Source organism: Pteropus alecto, unplaced genomic scaffold (assembly GCF_000325575.1).
Source record: "Pteropus alecto unplaced genomic scaffold, ASM32557v1 scaffold25, whole genome shotgun sequence".
Lineage (NCBI taxonomy): Eukaryota > Metazoa > Chordata > Mammalia > Chiroptera > Pteropodidae > Pteropus > Pteropus alecto.
Genome location: NW_006441955.1, coordinates 3,583,862 through 3,607,949, shown reverse-complemented (window position 1 = coordinate 3,607,949; position 24,088 = coordinate 3,583,862). Strand labels below are relative to the sequence as shown.

Here is a 24,088-nt window from a genome sequence, read left to right as displayed (position 1 = left end):
CAATCGGCAACTTGATTTTAAATGGTTCCATCTAAAAACAAACCCTCTCTTGTGGACATTAGTATGTGACCTAGATGGCACAAACAACATCCATGTTCCAAGTTCACAGAGAAGTGTCCTGAATCTACAGTGGTCCCAGACTCAGAGTCCTGTTCATTGAGCCTATGCTTGCTTTCAGTTCAGCACAGCACATTCTGATGCTGAAAGAGCTCACAGCAGACAATGATTTATTACAGCAAAAGGATACAAAGGAAAATCATCAAAGAGAAAAGGAACATGTGGTGAAGTCCAGGTGAAAACAGGCTTCCAAGTCCAAGGGTCATCTCCCAGTAGAGTCACACAAGACACATTTAATTCCCCCAGCAATGATTTGAAACAACACATGTGAAATGTTGCCAAGCAAGGAAGCTTATAAGGGACTCAGTACCTAAGGTTTTATTGGAGGCTGATTATGTAAGTAACCCTCTGCCTGGCGCATACCAAAATTCCAGAATCCCAGAAGGAAATCAGATGTGCAGCATAAACTATCTTTTTCCACAAACAGTGTAGGCATATAGTGAGCCATTCTTATCAGTTCTGGGAACACTCCCTCTCCAGCCCCCCAAAAAACACCTAAGTTCCCAAATGTCAGCCAAGGGCCAAACTTGTAAGCAAGCTTTTCAAAAGAATAGCCATTTGGCCTGCTGCATGGACTCTTTTCTGCACATATAATTTTGTTTGTTAAGATATTCACATGTCAAATTCACTTCCGGCATTTACTAGTGGATATGTAGGCGAAACTCTGTAAACTGGGAAACTTGTAAACGTTTGATTTTGCCTCTCACCTTCACTTGTAACAGAACTTAGTCCTGTAGCAAAGGGTAAAAGTAGCCTCAGGAAAAATACTAGTAAGTACCAGTTAACCCTGTATTTTCAAAGGAGATTTTCAAGAGAACCTGAAGGAAGCACAGTCTCTGGAGATGGTCATCTCCTAGTTTCTAGGATGCCAACATATTCAATATAAACTTGCCCAGAAACCTGCAGTGGTGTGCTGAGAGCCCCTGCAGTTGTCCTGAAGGCTGCAGCCACTTTTCCTCACAGAAGGAGAATACTTTCAACCTGGCTACTTACTATAAGGGGAGAGTTGTTGGTATTTATTTTTCCTTGCTTGTTTTATAAGCAAATATAAATCAACACTGTAAGAATGATTTATTTAACACCACTTCTTCTTTTCAATCACATTTCAGAGGCATTGTAGTCTGAAACAAGAGCACACATAGGCTGTGGAATCAAATAGACTTGGCCTTACATTCTGGATCAGCTCTTCATTGAGTGATCTTAGAGAAATTACTTAATCTCTTGGTAAAACAGGACTAACAATACCTACTTCAAGGGGTTGTTGTGAGCACTAAATGAAAGAATAAATGTAACATGTTTAATACATACAGCATTTAACACAGTAAGAATTTAATAATGGAAACTGGTATAATGGTAATGGTGATTATTTCAATCCCTACTCCTACTTCCTCCTTCCTATTCTGATTTTTTCTTTTATGTTTTGGTTTCAAGAGGAAAAAGAATCTTTGTCCAATATTAACTGTTGGGAAACTACCAGCTTTCGAGTAAGGATATCAGACAGTGTGCCTTATATGCCTAGTAATAAAAGGTTGAAAGTGGTATTTAACTAGAAATATTTAGAGTTTAATGCCTGCCTTATGTCTTCCCAGACCAGCACATTTCTTTCATAGTTGGAAATATTACTGAATTAGTTGGTGGTGTTTTTTCCTAGGGTAAGAGGCCAGGCTTATTTCTTCATGGAGATTTTAGCCTTGTTTATGTCAGGGTCCTCCAAGGCCAGCTCTGTATATAAGCTAATCTAGGGCAGCAGCTTATACTGTGACTTATTTGCTTTTGCACCCCCTGTTTCTGGCATAGGGCCTACACAGGACTACTTCAGAGTAGGAGCTTACTGAATTGTAGGTGAATGGAGGATAAATGAATGGACAGCACACACTATGGAGGGTATCATGGTGATTATGACATGGTCTCGGTCTACAGGCCAACTCTGGTAAGGGAGTTAAGGCAAGATATCACCCTAGCAGGACAAGGCATATACTACCAAGCTAGGCACAACATGAAGAATACACAGATGTAGCTGAACATAAATGTCCATTGTGTCAGTAGTGCAGATTGTGGTGAGCAATGTACCTGAGGTTAAAAAATTGCTAAATTCTTATTTTACTCTGTAGGCTATGAGGAGCTATTGGTTTTAGAACTGGAAAGTACAGTCAATTCTCATTTTTCACAGTAGTTATGTTTTATAAAGTTGTCACAAACACTAAATTAGCAAATACTCAAACATTGCTCCTAGGAAAAACATAGGATTAAGTTCTTAAGAGCCTTTGGTTACAAATTTTCATCAACCAATTAATACATAACCATGTTTTATGTGTGTTTTTGTTAAAGACATATTATTTAATATGTAATGTTGATTCATTAACATTGAACCCATTGCTAACAATACTATAACTCATGTTTAGTTTTACCAGGTACTTGCTAGGGACTAAAGATATAAAGATATAACCAAAGGCCTCATAGGTAAGCAAACAAAGGTATTCGAAGGTCAAAAATGCTGTGATAGTCAAGGCTGGCTGTTGTAGGAACCCAAGGAATAGTAGAGGGTTTAGTTCTACTTGGAGGTCAGTAAAGCTTCACAGAAGAAACGGTGTTTGAACAAGTATTTTTAAAAAAGGAATAGTGGAGTACTACTGAGCAATAAAAAGGAACGAACTCTTGATACGTGCAACAACTTGGATGGATCTCAAGGGCTAAGTGAGGAAAGGCAGTCTCAAAAGGTTCCACACTGTATGATTCCATTTATATAACATTCTTGAATTGACAAAATTATAAAGATGGAAAACAAATTAGTGATTACCAGGGATAGAGGAGATGGGTGTGACTACAATTTTTGTGGTTTCATTCTGTATCTTAATTGTGATGGTTACACAAATCTACACAAGATAAAATTGCATGTGAATATTCACTTATACATACTCAAATGAATACACATAAAAACTGATAAAATGTGAATAAGGCCTGTAGACTAGTTAACAATGTCATGTCAATATCAATTTTCTGATTTTGGTATTATACTATAGTTTTATGTAAGATGGTACCATTGAGGGAAGCTGGGGAAAGGATACAGCGGACTCTACTATTTTTACAGCATCCTGTAGTTTATCATTTTTTTAAAAATACATTAAAAAAAAAAAAAAAGAATGGCCATTTGTCAAGCAGAAGAAGTATAAACAAAACCATAGGCTATAAGCCAGCATATGCTTAGGGAATTGCATACAGTTTGCTGTGATGGAATTTACGATGTGAAGTTGGGCATGGAGGGAAATGAGATAAGAGTTGAAAAAAATAACAAGGATTTTCTGTGCATTAACCCAACAAATATTATTTGAGCACCTCTTGTGCACAAGACACTGGGGATACAGTACTAAATAGGCTAGACAAAGTTCTTGCCCTCACAAAACCAATTCTAGTGGAAATTTGAACTAGTTAAAGTGAGTATTAATCCTTGTATTAAAGATGAGAGATTCAGCTTAGAACTGCCAAATAACTAACACAGATTGACATAGCTAATAAATTACAGAGCAATGGCTCGACCTAGATCTTTTGATTCACATTTCTGCCTTTACTATCTCAAACTTGTTGATTATTTTTATCAGAAAAGGTTAGAATAGGGAGACCCGAAGAAAAGGAGACCAGATAGGACTATTGCAATAGACAAAACAACAGGCTGTGGGAATCTGAACTAGGATGGCAGCAATAGGGATAAAGAAAAGGAAGCAGAATCAGGAGGAAGGAAGAATCAATGGGATTTGGTGATTGTCTAGCTATGTCAGGGTAGGGAGAGTCGGAAGAAGTTGACAGAGGTGACTTGGAGATTCTCAGCCTTAATGACTAGAGAGATGGTATTTTATGTGCAGAAATCAAGGAAGACAGATGAGGAGGAAGATTCACTTTGGGATTTGTCGAGTCTGAGGTGCCAGGAGAAAGTCCAGGTGGTGCTTTCTAACAGAGGATGAAGAGATTTAAACTGTAAGAGTGGCCAGCACCAGAAAATGCCCCTGGCAGTGACTGGAGCAGATTTGAAGGAGATGAGTGATGGAGAGACAGTATAGGGTAGTGGTTAAAAGATTGGGTTCTGGAGTCCCAGACTGAATCTCAACTCTGCCATTTCCTAGCTCTTTGATCTTGGGCAAATTACTTAGCCTCTATGTAGCTCAGTTTCTTCATCTATAAGATAAGGATAATGATAGTACCTACTTCACAGGGCTATTGTAAAAATGAAATGAAGTGATGCTTATAAAGCACCAGCACATAGTAAATGCTCAGTATATTTCAGCTATTATGATGAAGTTGATAGCAAAGAGAGGAAAGGATCTTGCTAACCTGCAGAAGTATTGTGAGAACCAGTGGTATTCTATAAGAAAACCATTATTGTATGCCCCTGACCAGATCAAAGGAATACACAAAGGAGTTTTTAATATATGTTTTAGGTGATTACAGCCCTTTCATGGAAGCTGATTAGAATTCAGAGCCCTAATAAAACTGCCTTTTCCCCTTCCTAACCTATTTACAAAGGACTTGGACTAGTAGTGATTGATGACAATGAATAAAGCTATTTTGGTGACCCTTATAGGCACAATCAAGTGTATTCTCTGAAAGATAAATATTTATCCCTATTTTACAGATGAGGACACAGAAGCTTAGGAGAGCTTAAGTTTCTTAAGGTTGCACAATTAATAATTACTAGTATTTGATTCCCAAAACCCAGTTCCTTTCTCCATACCATGCTGAACATAAAATGGAGTAACCGTTACTGATTATGTATAGGTACGTTGATTTAAACCTTTACAAAATTATTTACTTTGCCCCAGAACTTAATTTTATAAGGTGTTTATAAAGCACTAAACCATTCAAAATTGCTATATCAGAAATCGAATGAACTTTTAAAGGCTGTACATACAATCTAATGTGGCTCCATCCGGCCATAAATAAAAAAGTCATTAGTTCTGTGCTCAGTATTCCAGGTGCTTCTGCAGACATGCTTTACTCACTTAAAGTCTGTATAATAATCCCATTGTAAATACAAACAACTGCAAACGCAGATTAACCTTTTCTAGACACTCCTTGTAATTTTCAAAACCAGTGCTGGAGTTCCAGAGTGCATTAGCACATGCATCAACATGCCGGATCCCCCCGGGCCTCGCTGCCACGCCAATTCCAGCCCCAGCCCGCTTCACCCAGACCACACCCTGCTCCTCACCTAGAACCAGTACTTCAGGGCTCCAGGTTTAATGTCAATCAATGGCTGAATCTCAAACCTGAAGATTTTTTTCACATTTCCCAATTTATTTCACTTACCTTCCTCTAGTTAGTTGTATGTAAGAGCCTTGTGTGAACAAGCCTTTCTCATGCTTGCATTTTATACTGTGAGAACTAGAAAAAACTCCTATTTATAGATGAAAAAACCAAGATGCAGAAAAGGAAAGTAACTCGATCAAAGCCTAGGAAAACCAAAAGACAACAAAAGCAGGAGTGGTTGGCCCAAGTTTACAATAGTCACAAAATGAAGGTAAGATATTCATTTTTTAAAACAAAGAATTATACACATCAAATCTGAAGTTATTTAGGATCATGTCTAATTCATCTGAGTACAGTGCCTGGCACATACTAAGCAACTAATACTGATTTATTGTATATGAAAGTATAAGTCAGTGAAATAGTTGGATTGTAGGAAAGTGTTGTGCTTATTAGAATGAGACAAGGAGGAAAGAGAAATATGGAGCTTATTGACACCCTATGACTGAGTTGGTGTTTGCCTTCCTCATGCTCCCCTGCTGCCCTCTTCCCTATTGTAGCCCTTTGCTGGTCTGAATTGCAGTGGGTTGGTTTCTTATCTGCATCTTGTCCTAGATTCTACACTCCTTGAGGGCAGAGATAGTGCCTTGTTCACTGTTATATCCCAGTGCCTGGCAGTTTCTGACATCATAGTAGACACTCAGGAAATAATTGTTTAGTAAATAAATGATAGGAAAAATATATTCCTACCTATTCACACATTCACTGTTTTTGTTTGGTTTTGATTTTTGTATTTTCCATCTCACGAGGCAGAAACTCATGGTATCCTCATGGCTTGAAAATAGGCCAGAGAGGGACCACATTATAGTGACATTTACCCTCACTTATTCCTCGTTTCCCGCCGTCCCCCATCCTTCCTCCTATTTTCCCTCTCCCCACTATAGTTAGGAAGAAAACTCAAAAGTCTGGTGGGAAAACCGTGGAGTCTAGAATTTGAGCCCTAGAAGTCACCCCTCTAGTGAAAATTTTCAGGTGTTTTTTTAACAGCCAGTTAGTTTGTCAGCCTCTCATTTTGACACCTCCAGCAGGATGTTCTCAGAGAAATGTGACGTAGTGGGAAGGAGCCTAAGGTGGGAGCCAGGCATCCCGGGGCAGAATTTTGTTTCTTCTGGCCATTTGTTGTATGATCTCAAGCAAGGTACATACTTCTCTGGGTCTTATTTTCCTCATCTGAAATATGAAGAGATTAAAGTAAATGCTTTCTAAATCTTCTTTTGGCTCTGTTACCATGTGATCCTATGATTAAATGACCTGGATATAGAAAATACCAGCCCCACTGACACTCTCTTCTGAAAATTGGAACAAAACCATTGGCTTACTGGTCCTACTGGCATTATTTAATATCATCTCCTCTCACTCCTTTTATATGAGAATGTCTCTGTCCCAGGCAGTTTATGGGGACTTAAGCTTTTATTTACTGTAGCTGGAGGCTCCTATAAGCTGGGGCTTTGACAATATTTCACATTCATTTATCTGAGCCAGAGCTTAGGATCAGGTGGCAGCTAAGTCACTTAAGGTTATTCAAATGCATTGAAAATGTTGCTTAATAATTCAGAACCAGTTTTCTCTGTTTAGAGTATTAAGATTTTTAAAATCCTTCTAATTAGCCAATTCCAACAACAGCTTAAGCAGGGGGAAATCTGTCCCTTCTGAAAGGGAAACTGATGCAAACTTACTGTCGGTCCCTATGTCTGTGTAGCAGGACTGACTAAGCCAAGGGCCAGAGAGAGTCCAGAGCTGGGATGACCTGCTAGTGATGTCACTGACAAGCTCTGCCTACTGTAGGAGTGAAGCTGAATGAAGAGGCCTGGAGATATAGCTCCTCCCGACACCCTTTCTTTGGATTGGTGGAGGCTGTAGCAAGGAGTGGGGAGGCTTCATTCAGCCATTCAGTAGGTCAGTCTTTCAGTGTTTGTGGAATTCACACTGTTTTCAGCAGTATACTAGGCCCTGGGGATAGGTAGCCAGTGAGACCTCATTATGTGTTCTCAGAATTCAGCCAAACTAGAGAGACAGACTCATAGACAAACAATTACAAAATAGCCAGAGAGGCACAACAGACAGATAACTCAGTGTGAGACTGAAGCTGATCCTTTGAGCTAGATCCTTCAGAAATGGTTTCTTTGCCTGGTCAAAGTATAAGAGTGCTGTTTTAGCAAAGGGCAAGATTGACTGTGCCAGTGCCTACATTTAGTTTAAATACTGACCTTGAGTCTGCCAGCAGACCTTGGCAGCCACCTTGTCTGAGGATCCTAAGGTGAAACAAAGGTATTAGTGCAGCAAACATAGATTGACCACTCAGGGTAATGGAATAGGTATATGAGAGAAAGACCACAGTGAACGTATATGGCCCCTGTGTTTCAGGAGCCCATGGCCCAGTGGATAGGACAAGATGCCACGAATGATTAACTGTGTTACAAGGAACAGGAGAGATTCATTTAGGCTCAGACTTAGGCCTAGTTTTGTGGCTAAAGTAGCATTTGAGCTGAGCCTTGAATAATATATAAGTTTTCAACAGGAGAGGAAGGACAGTCCAGGAGAGGAAACAACAAAAGCAAAGATTTAGGGAGGAAAAGCACCAGACCTATTTGAAGAATAGCAAACCACTGTAATTGACTGGAGCATAATGTCTATGAAGGGACAGTATTCAGAGAAAGAATGTTGGGGCTAAACCGTGACGACCCTTTCAAAATATTTAGGCCCAGGTATCATTTATATGACTTAAAAAAAAAAAAGAAAGAAAGAAAATAGAATAAATATCTCTGTTTTCCCACTTAACTCTTAAAACGTTAATAAAGACTTCCTTTCAATTTTTCATTGTTCCATAATGAACATTCTCTGGTTTGATTATTCAACAAACATTTATTGAGAGCATATAATGCACTGGGTTCTTTGCTGGAAGCTGGAAACGTAGAAACAGGAAACACAGTTCTATCTTTTTAAGTTGCTCAGAGTGACTTGTCCAAGATCACACCGGTAGTCAGAAGCAGTATGCTAGAGTTAAGAGCCAGGTTTACAGTCTCCCATAGGATGCATATTGCCTTCTCCTGTCCTTTCCTCTGAACTCAGACCCTCTGTGGACATGGGGACTGAACTCATGGAAAATGAGCATGAAGAAAAGTCTGGCCAGGTAAAATGCATATCCCCAGCCACCTTCAAGTACCATTTCCTCAGCATCTTCTCTCCTAAATACGTTTGTTTCTCATCACGGTACCCTTTTTTTTTTTTTTTTTTTTATTTGTTTTTGCTTATGTAACTTGCAGATATTTCATACTTCGAGACTGAGATTTAATTCAAGAGAGAGTTTGAGAATTTCTGGTATAAGTTTGGTATTATACAGGTGCCTGCTGGACCAACCTTCAAAGAAAACACCTGCTCTGTTCGTGATTCTTACTTTCCAGTTTCATAAGCTTTTGGACAGATGAAATGTAATATCAAAATAGCTCAGAGAGAGCCTTGGTAACATTTAAGATATTGAACGTGCTTCATCTGGTAACTAGAAAATTTAATGATCTCCTGCTGTTTTGGTAATTGGATAAGTAAATACATCAGAATAAATCACACCGGCAAGTCTTTTGTATGTCGTTAGGGACTCAACTCTTTTAACTCCTGTTCAAAGCTCCAGCTCTTGAGTGGTGTTTGCGTGCAGAGTTATACACACACCAGCTCCATGGCCCTGCTTGAGTATTAAAATCCATTCAAAATGCTCACTTTCTCCCTAGCCACTCTGCCTGAAGAGCACATCGAGCATGCCACTCCAGATCTCTCTGAAGCCAGGGACAAAAGTTTTTTCAGAAGTTAAAACCTAATAAGACATTCGAGCCCTTCATGATCTATCTCCAAACTGTCTTTTCAGCCTTGTCTTCCATTATAGGCTGCTATGAGCCTTGCCAAAAACACCACCCTTTTACAAATTAGGAAAATGAGGCCAAAGCAAAAGGGGCCTATCCTGTTGCCCTAAGGAACCATTTAAGAATTTTAAGTAGAGGAGAGACAGGATTAGGTATTTTGTTCAGCTCCCTCTCGGATAGCAGTGTCAAGGAGAGACCCAGAGAGAAATGGCCTGTTAGAGCATATTAGGTGTTGGGTGATAGAGTCACCAGTTTACAGATGAGAAATTTGGGTCTTCTGGAGGTTAAATGACTTGCTCAAGAGCATACATGCAGAACTAGGATTCGAAACCCACTAGTGCTCTTTCTTACCACCTCCCTAATTGGTACTTAATCCATGCCCAGTGGTGAAGCTCTGGGCAAACAATAATCAGAGTTTCTCAGAAGGTTTTAAAGCTGAGGTAGCAGTTCTGAAATTAGCTAGTTAACAGGTTTCTCTCCAAACACTGTAGTTAGTATTGTGGACCAATCTTTTATCAGAGGTATCCTAAGAACCTTTTATACAAGGACCTTTTGCAGCCTTCTATGACAGCAGCCTCTGAAAGTAAGGCATGTCCCCTAGATTGGTGCTTCCCGACCTTTTTCAAATTACTGCACACATTGAAAATGTTTGCGTGCCTCATTGGGATAACCATACTAGGTTGCTCAGAGTCAGAGACATCCCAGCCTTGATGATTCTGGCTGCTCCCAGGGATGAGGAGGCCAGCATCTTGCCACATTCATGAATCCTCATTCATGAATTTGCCTGTATCATGTGTTACACTATCAGGTACAGTGAGCTTGCAAACCACTCTGTAAAGAAGGACTTCCTTTTATTTACTTCAGACCGTGCTTTCCAGAGCCCAAGAGGGACTAATCTTGGGCACTGGCTTCCCAGAATGAGGAGGCATGCCTATTCTCATTCTTTTTATTCTTTTAGTAATTTTTTTTTTTATGCTTTTTATGTTCACTCTGCAGACTTGGATCTTTTCTTGTTTCTAGACTAAAGAGGCTTTTCCCTTTCTGCCCCCACCTCACCCCTCTTGATAGAAGCCCCTCTATTCCCTCTGGGCCTTCCCCACTAACTTTGTTGTTAAATAGTATAGTGACCAAAGCCACCATCAAGGACACCAGTGCAACAAGAAGGTCACATCTTTATGTGCTGTTTAGGATCTCCCTGACAATGTGCCACTTTAGAGTTGGTGTCCCCATTAAACTAGCCATCTAAAGGCACAAGCTGGGATTGAAGAATCCAGATTTGCTCTCAGATCTGCCATGAATGCTCAGTAAGCTTGGATAAATTCTTTTCACTCACTGGGCTTTTCTGTCTACATCTGTTACAGAGATGATCTCTAAAGACCCTTCCAGCTCTAACAGTCACTAAGTCTGTGATAATTGAGGAGAAGTTGAATGAAATATGCCCAAATGCCTGAGGTTATATACTCTGTTGTGGGGTTACATGAAGGAGACAGTCCTTTCCAGCAAGAGATTTAATAGTCCAGAGTGTGACTACAGTACTAAAATTGTCTGCTGTAGTAATAAAGAACACAGACTTTGGAGCCAGACCTAGTTTTAAATCCTTGCTCGTTCACTTCCTGCCTGTGCAATCTTAGACAAATTATATAATCTCTCTGAGCTTCTATTCCTCATTTTTAAAGTGGAGGTAATAGTTGCTCCTTCATAGAGTTGTGTAGTGCTTATAAAGTACTTAGAACAGTTAGCACCTAGTAAGCTCCTAATGAATGTTAACCGTTGTTATCATTATTGTAATGCGATAAAACAAAGAACAGATAGGACAGCCTACAAGATACAATTTCTATACCTCTGTCACCTTAGTCTTTTCTCCCTTTGTTCTTCCTTTAACTTTTCATTCTCTCTTCTTCCTATCTTAAAAAAAAAATCAAGGAAATAAAATGTCTTGTAAGCATCCTGTTTTTGCAGCCAGAGAAGCCCACCCAGCCTCAGTCTCTGGAACCCCAGTTGTTCTACCACAGTTTAATAATGGAACATCTGTCACTGTTCCCTGGAAACCGTCATCCCAGTGCCACTTCTTTCCTGTGATTCAATGAAACATTGATCCAGAAACTACACAGGAAGCTAGAAATAAGTCAGAGTAGTCCCATAGTGGACCCTTTCACAATGGAAGTTCATTTTGAGTTCCATCACTACTTGCAGCAAATGTAAAGGAAAAGTTTTTAGGAGCTACAACTGGCGTTGTTGTAGATGATGGTGACGATGATGATGGAAATGATTAGTAATCCCTTATGTTTGCAATAGACTTTACAGTTACAAAAGCCTTTTCACACCCCGATCAGCACATGACCAGAAGATGAGCTCTTAAATTCTCCCTCTGATAGTTTGAGGGTATAACTGCCCTCTTTAGGGATTCCCAACTCATCAAAAGGTGTTTAAAGAAAATGGGCAATTAGCAATTAGTACCAAGGTGACAGTAACAAAAGATAGCCTGTGGGGAACAACAAAGCTCAGACCACAACAGGGGCTTGAGCCAGGACACAGTACACAGTGTCTGCATTCTTTATGCTCAAGGGAAAGCCAGCTAGTCACATTAACTGTCCCTTGTCTAGAAGTAGGAGCAAAAGTTAAGAGGCAACGGAGGGCAATGCATCAGATACAGACTGCAAGCCCACAAACCTGGGCGCAAATTCTGCCCTGTCTTTCCTAACTGTGTAATCTTGGGCAAGCCCTCTAATTATTTTTCGTCTCAGAAGTACTTATCTCATAGGAATGTTGTGACCACTTAGTTAGATAATATATAGAACAACTAGTATAGTATCAGACACATATAAAATGCTAAATAAATGATAACTTTTTGGTAGTGATGACATTAATAATTATTTTTTAAACTTGTAATATTTAATATGTGTATTTTTCTAATGGAGTACTAACAAAATAGGTTACTCATAGCAAAAAGATTAGTTGTTCTTCCAAGTTCATAGTAAATGCTTATTTTGAACAAAACCAAAAGCAAATATATTCAGCTTTACTATAATCTGGGAATTTACATATGCAGCCTTTGTGCTGCCTCACAATTTGAGCTTTGGTGTTCTCATCTGTAAAAATCAGGATAAATTAGCACAATCTCTTAGGATAGCTCTGAAGTTTACGTAATGTATAGGGAAGTGCTTTGAAAGCTATAAAATAATAGTCATTATTATGTGCACTTTCTTCAAAAGGAAGTTTGTTAGCACATTTATTTGGTGTTCAAATAACTTGGGTTTAAAGAAGCATTTCTTTAAGCTTTGTTGTAGCTTTACATTATGGATGAGAAATGTATTTTATAATTGATTTATGGGTGACTTTCTCATCTTCTAATCAAGGCCAAATGGACTTTGAAAAAAAAGAGCTATGACCCTTGTATCAAGTTACCTCAAATCATAATTGTTAAGCACTTCCTTAGTGCTATGGGGGTATTTGAGGTTTTAAGGGCCATTAAATAACTTTTCACTTAACCAGTTCAAGGCTAATTGGAAGACATAAGACCAATTAAAAGATAGACATAGGACTCAGGTGGGAATAAAAATATCACCTTTGTTAATGAAAAGTTTATCAGAGATTGAGATTTGGGAACTGCAGTCAAGGGTCTTGCTGATGTATTCTTTGCCCTAACTTAGAGACTTGCCCACCCAGTCCTTGGCACAGCTGGACACTGCAGGCCCCTTGTATGTTGTAACAGGAGAACAGATTGGCTCCAGATTCTTTTCCCACACTCACCAAACAGATAGGTCTCTTCTCACCCTTTTTGAGAGAGAGATCATCCAAGAGTCCTTCCATGTGGAAACATGACTGTGAAATAAATGCTTCACGGGTTATAAATTTTACCTTATTGAATACTCACAGCAATTCTGGATGGCAAAATTCAATTTTATAAATAAAGGAACAACGAACCAGAAAGTTAAGTACCACCCATGGTCATCAGATAGCTAGGAGGTTATAGCAGTGGGAATCCAACCTGAGGCTCCTTCCCTACATCCTACTTTGACCATTCCAACCATTGGGGAGCTCATACTATACAGGTGACATTTACCGGACATAAAAAGGCATCAAATCATGATAGCTTCCATGTGTCAGGCTCTGTGATGACTATTTTAACCCCTACAACAACACTTTCTCACCCAATAGAGAAGGAAACTGGAGCTCTAAGCATCTTACTGATGTGACTAAGAATTGGATTTGAATCCAAGTGTTTTCTGTTTCCAAACCCAACTGCAGCCCTACTGACTTTATTGAATCCCTAACTCCCACACTTTTTTAAATGCAAGGATTAAAGCTTAGAGAAGAAAAGCAACCTGTCCAAAGTTGTACTACTAAAGCCAGAACTAGAGCCTATACATTCTGGCCCTTTACATCCTGACAGCACTAAATAGTGTACAGCCTTGGCCATCAGTACAGAGGAGTATGGAGGAGGGAGAGCTTGCTGAGGGCTGACAGGTAAAGGAGGATTTGCAGAAGGAGATGGTCCATAACTGAAGAGGTAGATTTCCGTATACTTGGAGAAGTTTATTGTGTGTCTGATGTAGAGGATGGGACCTGGTTGTCTTTTACATGGCAGAGGAAAGGGGGTATGGATGAGATTCTCGTGTTTGCTCTCTGCATGGGCTACAAGAAGGCTTATAAATTTCCTGCCAGTGTGGCAAAGGGTTGCTCCTGTGAGTCAGGTTATGCGGGGCTCCCTCTGCTTACAATACTGCCGGTATACAGTCTGAAAAGTGGTTGTGTTGGTCACCAGAAGGGAATAGGCAAATACCAGAGAAAATGTGAGAACAGAGCTTTTCTCCTTTTGAAGATGCTAGAACTTTCTGAGATGCAAATTTTACTCTAAAAGTAAGAATTCATTTTGGGAAACCGTAAGTAGTTGATTGCTTCCCAATTTCTCACACTGAAGGCTGTAACTCATGCAGGAGAGAGAACCCTATTAGGCCACTTGTGGGAAGTGGGGGAGTTAGAATAGAATTGATGAGGAAACAAGTCAGAGGGCTTGGTTTTGGTTTTGCTTGTGCCAGTTATGCTGTGTGATCGTAGGCAAACCAAATTTCTGGGTCTCATTTCCTCGCCTACAGAGTGGGCCTGATTCCCAAGGCATGATTTCCAAGTACTACTGCAGTGTATTTCTACCATAAGCTGTTAAAATACATTGGGAACCTAAAAAAAATCCAACCTAGTGTGTTTTTTTAAAGAGTATTTTTTCAGAGCAAAATTGAGCCAAAAGTACAGAGAGTTAGTTTTCATATAACCCCTGTCCCCACACATGCATAACCTCCCCCATTATCAATATCCCTCACCAAAAGGGTACAATTATTATGGTCAATGAACTTATATTAACATTATAATCATAGTTTACGTTAGGGTTCACTCTTGATGCTGTACATTCTATGAGTTTGGACAAATGTATAATGACGTATATCTATCATTATTGGTAGATATACTCAAACCTCTGGCAACTAGTGATTTTTTTGCTGTCTCTATAGTTTTGCCTATTCTAGAATGTCAAATAGTTGGAATCAAATAGTATGTAGCTTTTCAGATTGGCTTTCTTCACTTAGTAGTATGCATTTAAGATTTCTCCGTGTCTTTTTATGGCTTGATAACTCATTGTTTGTTAGCACTGAATAATATTCCATTATCTGGATGTATCACAGTTTATTTATCCATTCACCTACTGAAGGACACCTTGGTTGCTTTCAAGATTGGCAATTATTTATAAAGGTACTATAAACATCTGTGTTTAGGTTTTTGTGTGAACATAAATTTTCAACTCCTTTGGGTAAATACCAAGGAGTGTGATTATTGGATTGTCTGGTAAGAATATGGTTTTTTTTTGTAAGAAACCACCAAACTGTCTTCCAAAGTGGCTATGCCATTTTTCATTCTCACCAGCAATTAATGAGACTTCCTGTTGCTCCAGGCTTCACCAGCATTTGGTGTTGTCAGTGTTCTGATTCCGGCCATTCTAATAAGTGTGTAGTGGTATCTTAGCTTTAATTTGCATTTCCCCAATGGCATATGATATGGAGCATGTCTTCACGTATTTATTTGCCATCTGTATATCGTCTTTGGTGAGGGGTCTGTTAAGGTCTTTGGCCCACTTTTTAATTGGGTTGTTTTTTTATTGTTGAGTTTTAAGAGTTCTTTGTATGTTTTGGATAACAGTTCTTTATCAGATGTGTCTTTTGCAAATATTTTTCCACAGTCTGTGGCTTTTCTTCTCATTCTCTTGACAGTGTCTTTTGCAGAGCAGACGTTTTTAATTTTAATGAAGTTCAGCTTATCAATTATTTCTTTCATAGATTGTGCCTTTGGGATTGTATCTGAAAAGTCATTGTACCTTATAAAGGTCATTTAGATTTTCCACTGTGTTCTAGGAATTTTGTAATTTTGTGTTTTACATTTAAGTCTGTGATCTATTTTGAGTTTATTCTTGTGAATGGTATAATGTCTGCATCTAGATTCATTCATTTGCAGGCAGATATTCAGTCGTTTCAGCATCATTTGTTGAACCTAGCATTTTTTCTAACTGAAAATATTAGATCCAGACTTTTCTTTATTCAACTGCAAAATAAAAGCATTGCCTTAGCAAAATTAAATAAAATAAAAAAGATTGATAATAATACCTACCCTAAATGATTGTGAGTTAATGTTTGTGTAAATATCTTGCAAAGTATAAAATATAATGCATATATTGCTGCTGCTGTTATCTCTAGTATTACTCAATCCTGCCCTCAGGTAATTCCCAGTCAAGTAGTATTATGTTTATGTTCAGGTATTTTTTTAAAAAAGAAGAAGTGAGAAGCAGAGTGGTATGGCTAGAAAGAATCTCAAAAGCCGGAAACTCTGGGGCAGAGTGCTGCCTCTGTATCTTACCAGCTATGTGACCTGGGCCAAGTCACTTGACCTCTCTGAGCCTCAGATTACCCAACTGTGAAATGAAGGGGTTGGACTTTTTGGCATTATTAATTTAGTGAGAAAATACATCCAAGTTTCCTAAGTATAATGAATAAAATGTCAAGATGATTGGCTTCCCTTTTCTAACATAGACAGTCAGGCCATACTTCTTATCTGAGAATACCTCCCCTCCCCGAAGGAGTCCCAAAGGATGAGTTTCTCTGTTGATTTAGAAAGTCAATAATTCAGTAAAGTCCCAAGTAAATGGCAGAACACAAGCTCAGATTGGGTTTTTGTATTCGTATTTTATAAACATTTCAAGAGTTTTTTCCTGACCCCCGACCTTTTGCCATTCTTAAAGTGAAGATCTTATATCGGAAGTTTCGTCAGAAACAACCTCAGGGTTATCTCATCCACCTTCTTTTTCTGTGTGGATCTGACTCTCAGCAACATATCTGGCAGAATAGTCTCGTGACTAAAGCTGGATTGACTAGAGTTATATTCTGGCTCTGACCTTAATAGCTTTGAGACCTCGGGCAGATTACTTAATCTGCTTCATGGCTCAGTTTCCTCATCTGTAAAGTGGGAATAATTATGCCTACCTCAGATAACCTACCTCAGAGGATTATTATGAAAATTAAATTATTTTAAAAATGTAAAGTGCTTGGAATATGCCTGGTGTAAAGTAAATGCTCAATAAATGTTAGCCATTATTATTATTATTATCATCACCATCTTCTTCAAACAAGCCTCTATTTGGATGCTTCTAGGAACACTAGAGAGTACTCTCACATCTACCCTCACTACCTCTTTTTCTCCAAAGTAGTCTGTTCGCATGTTGGCCAGAAGCATTCTGGTTGTCTTGAGCTTTGGAGTCAGCAGACTTGAGTTTGAAACCTTAGTCTGTCTGCAACCTTGGGCAAGATAACCCATGGTATCTTCAACGCAGAGTGGCAAATAATAATACTTATTTCACTTGGAGTCAGCAGACTTGAGTTTGAAACCTTAGTCTATCTGCAACCTTGGGCAAAATGGTATCTTCAACTGCAGAGTGGCAAATAATACTTATTTCAATTGGAGTTTTGAGGACTAGTTAAGGCACTTAACATGGTTCCAGCAACATGGTAGGCATTTAATAAATGATAGTTGTTGCTATGATATAATGACAATGAAGAACAAGAAGAAAATAAAGAATAGGAGGTGGGGGGAGGTAAAAGAAAAAGAAGCAATAGTAGCCACACCAGCAGGTGCTTCTCTGTTAAAAAGTTCTGGCCAGCTGAGTTCTGCTGCTTTGTGATTTTACCTCACCAATCCCAGCTCTACACACTGGAGCTGCACAGAACATCTGTTCTGTCCACTTGTCAGTCCTTCACATATTCAAAGAGGTCTGACACAGCCTCTCCCGGTCCCTATAGCTGCACCACTACCACTTCTCAGTGCCCTCTCTCCAGGAAGACAGCTCCCACTTTTTAGCGGTTTCTCAGAGAACATGATTTTTAGGCTCCTCCCTACCAGGAAGTTCCTCCTGACATGCTCCATGTCCTTCCTGAATGGGGCCCAGGGCACTGTAGGGTGGTTTCATTGTATGGCCACTGTCTTGCTGGGCAGACACATGGTATCCTACATCCCCTTAGGTTCCCTACAGTTTCTTTGTCCACGTCAGGCAATTGAGAATAGAAACAGAACAATTTAATTGTTCACTTTGAAATTCCCGTCTGAAATGACCTTTAGAGAAAAAAAAAATTGCTTACTATCTGAGGCACCAGAGGGAACAGCCCCAACATAGACATGTTTGCTGAGAAACAGTCCATTGATGGCACAGCCCCACTGAAGCTACAGAAGAGGGGTATCTAGATATTAAGAGAAAAGGGAACACTTCTGCTGGGCATTGAGATAGAAATAAGAAAGGCAGTCTGGTGCAGACCTGGACTCCAGGAGGCTTTAGGGCTAGACCTCCAACTTTGAGGTTAAACAGACCAGGGCGCCTACCCAAGGCAGCATTCCAGCCAGTAATGGCTACCACCAACCGAGCACTTACTAGCTCGGACCCAGAGGCTTCACCAACGTTATTTCATTTAACCATCACCACAATCTATAAAGGAGAAACTGTGATTATTCCCATCCTACAGGTGGGAAGACTGAGGCTCTCTGGTTGTATAATATCTTCAAAGTCATATAGGTAATGACAGAGCTGGGATTTGAATCAAAGGTTGCATCACTCTTTTTAACCATTACACTGTATAGCGAGACCCCTACTATCTATGTGGCCCTAAATAAGTGGTAGTTACTTTGAGCCTCAATTTTGTCATCTCCATCTACCCTCATAGTTGTTCTAAGGATTAAAAGGAATAATATATTTAAAGTGCCTGGCATATAACAGATGTTCAAGAAATTTTAGTTTCTTCCTCCTCATGTCCCAGCTCTCCCACTTAAAGTAACAGGGGAAATCACTTAACTTTTGTTGGACAGTTTTCTCGTGTAGAAGCTGGGCGTGTTTTCTGAACTTCTAACCTTGCATGCTGACAATTCAGGCAGGGTTCAATTTGGGCCTGAGGTTCCAGCCTCTCAGCCTCTTTTGCTTCCTGTCGTATCTTTACGCCAGTATATACAGCTCTGGCACTATTATGATTATGGTTTCTCCCAGCAAACATATTTACAAACCACAAATAACAAAGTAGAAGATGCCGGAAGAGCTCTGGCATGTTAATTAAGAACAATAGCGGAAGCAGCTGGGCAGAAAATGCCAGTGAGTCAGAAGCAGAGGCAACATAGCTCTGTTTGTTGACAGAAGCCAACGCAGTGTTGTACGTTAATTGGGGAAGTGGGTAAACATTTGCCAGCAGCTTGCCCCCCAGTGCATTGGAAGACAGACAGCAGGCTGGGCCCTCCCCACCGCCTTGCCTGCCCATCTGCCCAGAGCCCAAGAGATACCAGTAGAGCAGCTTTCTCTGGGTTCCTCATAAGTGGAGAGGATTCTGCAGGCAGATATGTCTCCTTAATGACCCTCCTGGGCATACCAAGTTTCCATCTGGATACAGTGGAAGATAGTGTTCCTCCTTTAGCTCACCAGCCTGCCTGTGACACGCGGCTCCCCAAGGGCCTCTTCCAGGTCAGCTAGAAGACAGCAGCGCCGTCTCATTAGGTGTGGCTTGAGTTGAGCAGAGAATGAGATTGCCTACCTCAGGTGCTGCAGTCTGTGCCCAAGGGCCGAGAGCTCCTGTATCTGACAGAGCGCACTGCTCAGTCTCCCATCACACACACTCAAAGCTACCCCCATTTATCTGCATGTTCATCCACCCTTACAGTTGCTCACACACACACAGCAGCCATCATTGAGTACCTGCTCTGTGCTAGACACTGTGCTAATTATATGTTTTTCTCATTTAATCCTCACATCAGTCCTACAAGATTGACACTAACTCCAAAGCTGCAAAGCTAATAGCCAGCACAGCTGTGATTTAAACCAAAATTTCTCTGGTCCCAAAGCCCACTGTTCTTTCCACTAAACCAGTATTTCCCAATGTTTTTAAATTCATGATACTTTTTGTTAAACAGGAAATTTTGTTTCTTTCACTCTTGGATTCAGAAAACACCAACATCGTGTCCCTACCCCCGGCCTAAGAGGTCATAAACCTAATTTAGGATCCCTGTATGATTAGCATATTCCAACTGAGCCAAGAAGATTTTGTCCAGCTTTATTCTCTGTAGTTCATATTATAAAATAAAGGTTTTTTATTTCTAAAACATGAGGTCATGCCATGACAATGACTCACTTTTTCAAAGTAAATATTCACGACCCTCTCCCAACAAGGAGATTGTGATGTGCCTCCCTAGGGAGTCTCCCCTCGGCAAAAGAGATACTCACCTTTGGGCATGGTGGAGTGGGAGTTCTACAGTTTATCACAGATAGGTTTAACAGGAAGGTGAGCCCCAAAGGCTTAGTTCTTACCCCATCAAGCAAAAAGGCCTTCCCTGCTGTCAGGAGTTAACCAAGTAGCAGTCCCCAGTTTTTTTCAGTTGTTTAATCTTCATCCTTTCCTAAGGGCCTCCTGTTCTGTTGGCCAAGCTGAGCTGTACAAGAGGCAAGGAACCTCCTCCTGCCCAAGAAGAGGTCTCGTCTCCTGAACCTATGGCCAAGGTCAAATGCTAGTTCTTCCACTTAACTATGAGACTTGACCTCTCTGAGAGCCCTGGTTTCCTCCCTTATAAAATGGGAATAACAACACCTACATGACAAGGTTATTCTGAGGATCAAATAAGGTAACAGCTGGGAAAACTCTCCTGCCAGTGTATGGTAAGCTCAAAATCAGTGTACATGGAGAGGGTCTGATTGTCATGTGGTGACAGTGCTTCTTCCAGTCTTTTGAATATATGCTTTCTCTCTTTTTAGATAACCCAGCTGGACCCAAATAAATCCTTATTGGAGGTAAAGTTGTTCCCTCAAGAAACCCTTTTCCTTGAAGCAAAAGAGTAAACACGGCCCAGCGGTGGAACCAGCCATTCCTTGACAAGCCAGAGGCCTGCATCAGGAGAAGGGCTCTTTGCCAACACACCTACACGCTCGTCTCACTCAATTCAATGTCACACTTCTGCCTCTTGCAAGATTGCTGGGGAAAAACAAGTAATAATAAACATAGCTACTTAAAATGTCCCATCCACGAGTATATGTTCCCAACCCTTATTATAGAGAATTACAACTCTGCCACCCACCCTTATCCCTTCACCTAGCCCTCCTTCAATGACTAATGCACTGTTAAGTGTGAGTGATCACGAAATAGGACTTTTACCTCTCCAGTGCCCATCTTCTCCCCTACAATGTCTAGGATAGTTTTCTGTCTGTCCTAAGACACCAGGATGCTGTGTATTTGATATGTCACATTGAGCCAGGGCTCATATACCTCTGCCTTTTTATTTTCATAACTGGATTTCTACTTTGTCACCTAATTTTAAGAGGCAGGAGGAAAAAAAGTCAAATGGGACTTCTTGGCATGGAGATTAAACGTCGTAGGAGGAAAAAAAGCATATCATTTTCGTTGGTACTTTCTTACCTCTTTTACTAAGATGTAAGGTTGTGTTTGAGGACTGCATTTGACATATATGCAAGCTATTTAGTTACTGCTGCTGCCTTGGGTCTCCAGGTTCCATCTAGGACAGGGGTCCCCAACCCTGGGCCATGGACCAGTACCGTGGCCTGTTAGGAGCCAAGCCTCACAGCAGGAGGTGAGCGGTGGACAAGCAAAGCTTCATCTGTATTTGCAGCCGCTCCCCAGCACTAACATCACCGCCTCAGTTTCACCTAGATCAACAGGCATTAGGTTCTCATAGGAGCACTGGTCCCTGGTGCCAAAAAGGTTGGGGACCGCTGCTCTAGGAGGTATTTGCTGTTCCACTGCAGCATGAGAAACTGTTTAAATGCACTATGTAAATGCTGAGATAGTGTGAAGAGGACCAGAACCAGGACTTCAGTATCCGGCCTGGCTGCAGGAAGCTGCTGTTAGGTTTACATTTGGGCAGTTGGAACCTCATGGGTACTAGTTCCCAGGCTGCTGGTCCTTCAGTGTACACTGAACACAATTCTCTCCTGCTTTTCTCTCCCTCTTATTCACTAATTTGGACCTTGTTACTTGGTGTTTTAAACCCCTTGTCTATGGCCAAAATCTGATCAGCTGCCCCTTGACCTCTGAGCCCAGCTGTGATAAGGAATTTGCTCCACTGTTTCATCCTTTTAATGTTTTAATATTAGATATTGGACTTCCATCTCAAATGAAAGGGATCTCATTCTGAAAATTCTCATTTCATATATTTAAGAGAGCAAACGTGGGGACTCAGCTCAGAAGACATGTGTCGCCTGAACCCACACGTAATAATTTTGAGATGATTAGTAAATGTGGATTTTTGTTAATCTATGGATTTAGAGTTTGGAGTTTAGTTCATGGAAGCACTATTTATACCTTCACTGACAATGATTTCAGTCTTGGAATGTTTCTCCATATCTATTTTTGTTTCATCTATTGTCCCTATCCTAGGGGTTGAGATCCTGATTCAACATTTTGTACTTGTCCAAAAGAGAGTCTAAGTGCTGGGGTTTTTTTCCCCGGCCCAAATCAGGGGGTTCTCAGAAGACTAATTGAAGCCTGAGATATGCCTGGTCATTTTCCCTCTGCCCAGAAGTAGGTGTTGGCCAGGAAAATTCCATCTATGTCTTTTCTCTGATACTCCAACCAGGGATCTCCCCTGAACACTCTCTTAGAAGAAACTAATCCTGTGTCTGCCTAGTTGCAGGCCTTCTCTGGCCCCAGAGGTCTCTCCAGGGAGTCTGGGAGGAAGAGACCCACTGCAGGGGAGTTCAACCTGAGGACTTCCTCCCCAGCCCCACTCCTACCTTCTTAACCTAGTGACCCCACAACACAGTCATTTCCAATGCTATAGATGCACTAGGGCACCAGCTCTTCTTTTTCCAGGTAGACCTTGTTCTGTAGCTGCCATAGAGAAGCTACAGCCCTGAACTCAGGCCATACTCAGGAAGAGCAGCAAGGGTGTGGGTGGGGGTTGGAGGGGCGAGACTCTGAATTCACTTTCATGTTTAACCTGTTGCATCTGATTTGGGTTTGACTTCATATTGTTCTCCCCTATCCACTTCTGTATTCCAATAATATAGACTACTCTGAAACCGATTTCATAAAAGTTATTAAATGGTACTTGAATGTGTATGGAGTTTACACATCCTTTTTCAACCCTGCTTTGGAAGGTTCTCCTTGCTCAGTCCTATGAAATCCTTTTCTGCAGGCCCCATTGCTAGGAAAGGCCTCAGCTCATTCTCACTGTTCACTCATGTCGCTCTGGTCTACCGAGCTCCAGAATATGAGACCACAGCAGTTTTATGCCTTTTCTTACAAACAACATTAAAATGACTTGCATGAAGTTAGGCTCTATGAAAAACATTAGATGACTTGCGATCACCGCAGAAACAGCAATGTCCTTTGCAGTTCTTCTTCCTATACTCAAAGTTCCTTGGGCTTTACAGCCCAGCCTCCAGACACAGTAAGTCAACCAGCTTATGTGCTCAGTGTTCTTATGCCCAGCAGTTTAAAGTAAAGTTCCAGGGCATCTTGTCATCCCCACCCCCATTCGTTTGCTCCTTTGGGTTTCTTAGAGTATCAGTCGTTTGTTTGGAGCATTAGTTAGAAGGTTTAAGGAAGTATTGCCAGTTTCCCACTGCCTCTCAGAAGGTGCAATTTGGGGGAGGTTTCTGGTTTGTGATGTTGCCATGCTCTGGCACCGCTGGTTCTATGGGACTGACAGGTGTTCTTCTCTGAAACGTAGGCATGCAAAGTCTGAGTTGGGTGAGAGCATCTTTTATGGAATCTTTTTTAATGTAGAAGAATAAGATTTAGGTTTTTATAAATTTTACTTGATGACATTACAAACATAAAATAAGTTTGCAGTTGCATTAAGATGCTACTCCCAAAGATAGACCCACTGACCCAAGTGTGCTAGTCCATGGGGTGGGTTTTAAAGATGCTGCAGAGCTTTAGCAGATCTCCCCGAAAGCATGGAGGTTGTTCATTTGGATGTGGGAAAGGGTCTTAGTTGTCTTTATGAGCAGCATCACTGATCGACACACTTCCACCAGCCCCTCAGCCACCCAGTCCTAGTTCCCACAGGTGGCTGTGATATGGAATCCTAAGTTCAGTTCAGGAGTAACTCAAATAGCCATTGCACTTTACAGTTTACATGACATTTTGACATTCATTATCTCATTTGATCCTTTATAAAATTCTAGGAGAGAGACTATACACACACACACACACACACACACACTCTAGAACACATAGTGACATCCAGCTTGAACCTTGGTTCTGCCACTTCATAGCTGTGTGACCTTTAGGTGAGTAACCTCTCTACAC

At 40.6% G+C, this 24,088-nt stretch overlaps 1 protein-coding gene across 2 annotated transcripts in view; it reads left to right on the top strand.

The window, feature by feature from the left end:
• Positions 1 to 22,889, top strand: part of FAF1 (Fas associated factor 1) — a 355,099-nt gene extending 332,210 nt beyond the window's left edge. For both annotated transcript variants that reach the window (XM_015595280.2, XM_006919177.3), the window contains exon 19: positions 20,572 to 22,889. In XM_015595280.2, coding sequence (XP_015450766.1) covers positions 20,572 to 20,655 — 84 coding nt within the window. In that variant the 3' untranslated portion in view covers positions 20,656 to 22,889. The remainder of the gene's footprint in view (positions 1 to 20,571) is intronic.
• The last annotated feature ends 1,199 nt before the right edge of the window (positions 22,890 to 24,088 follow it).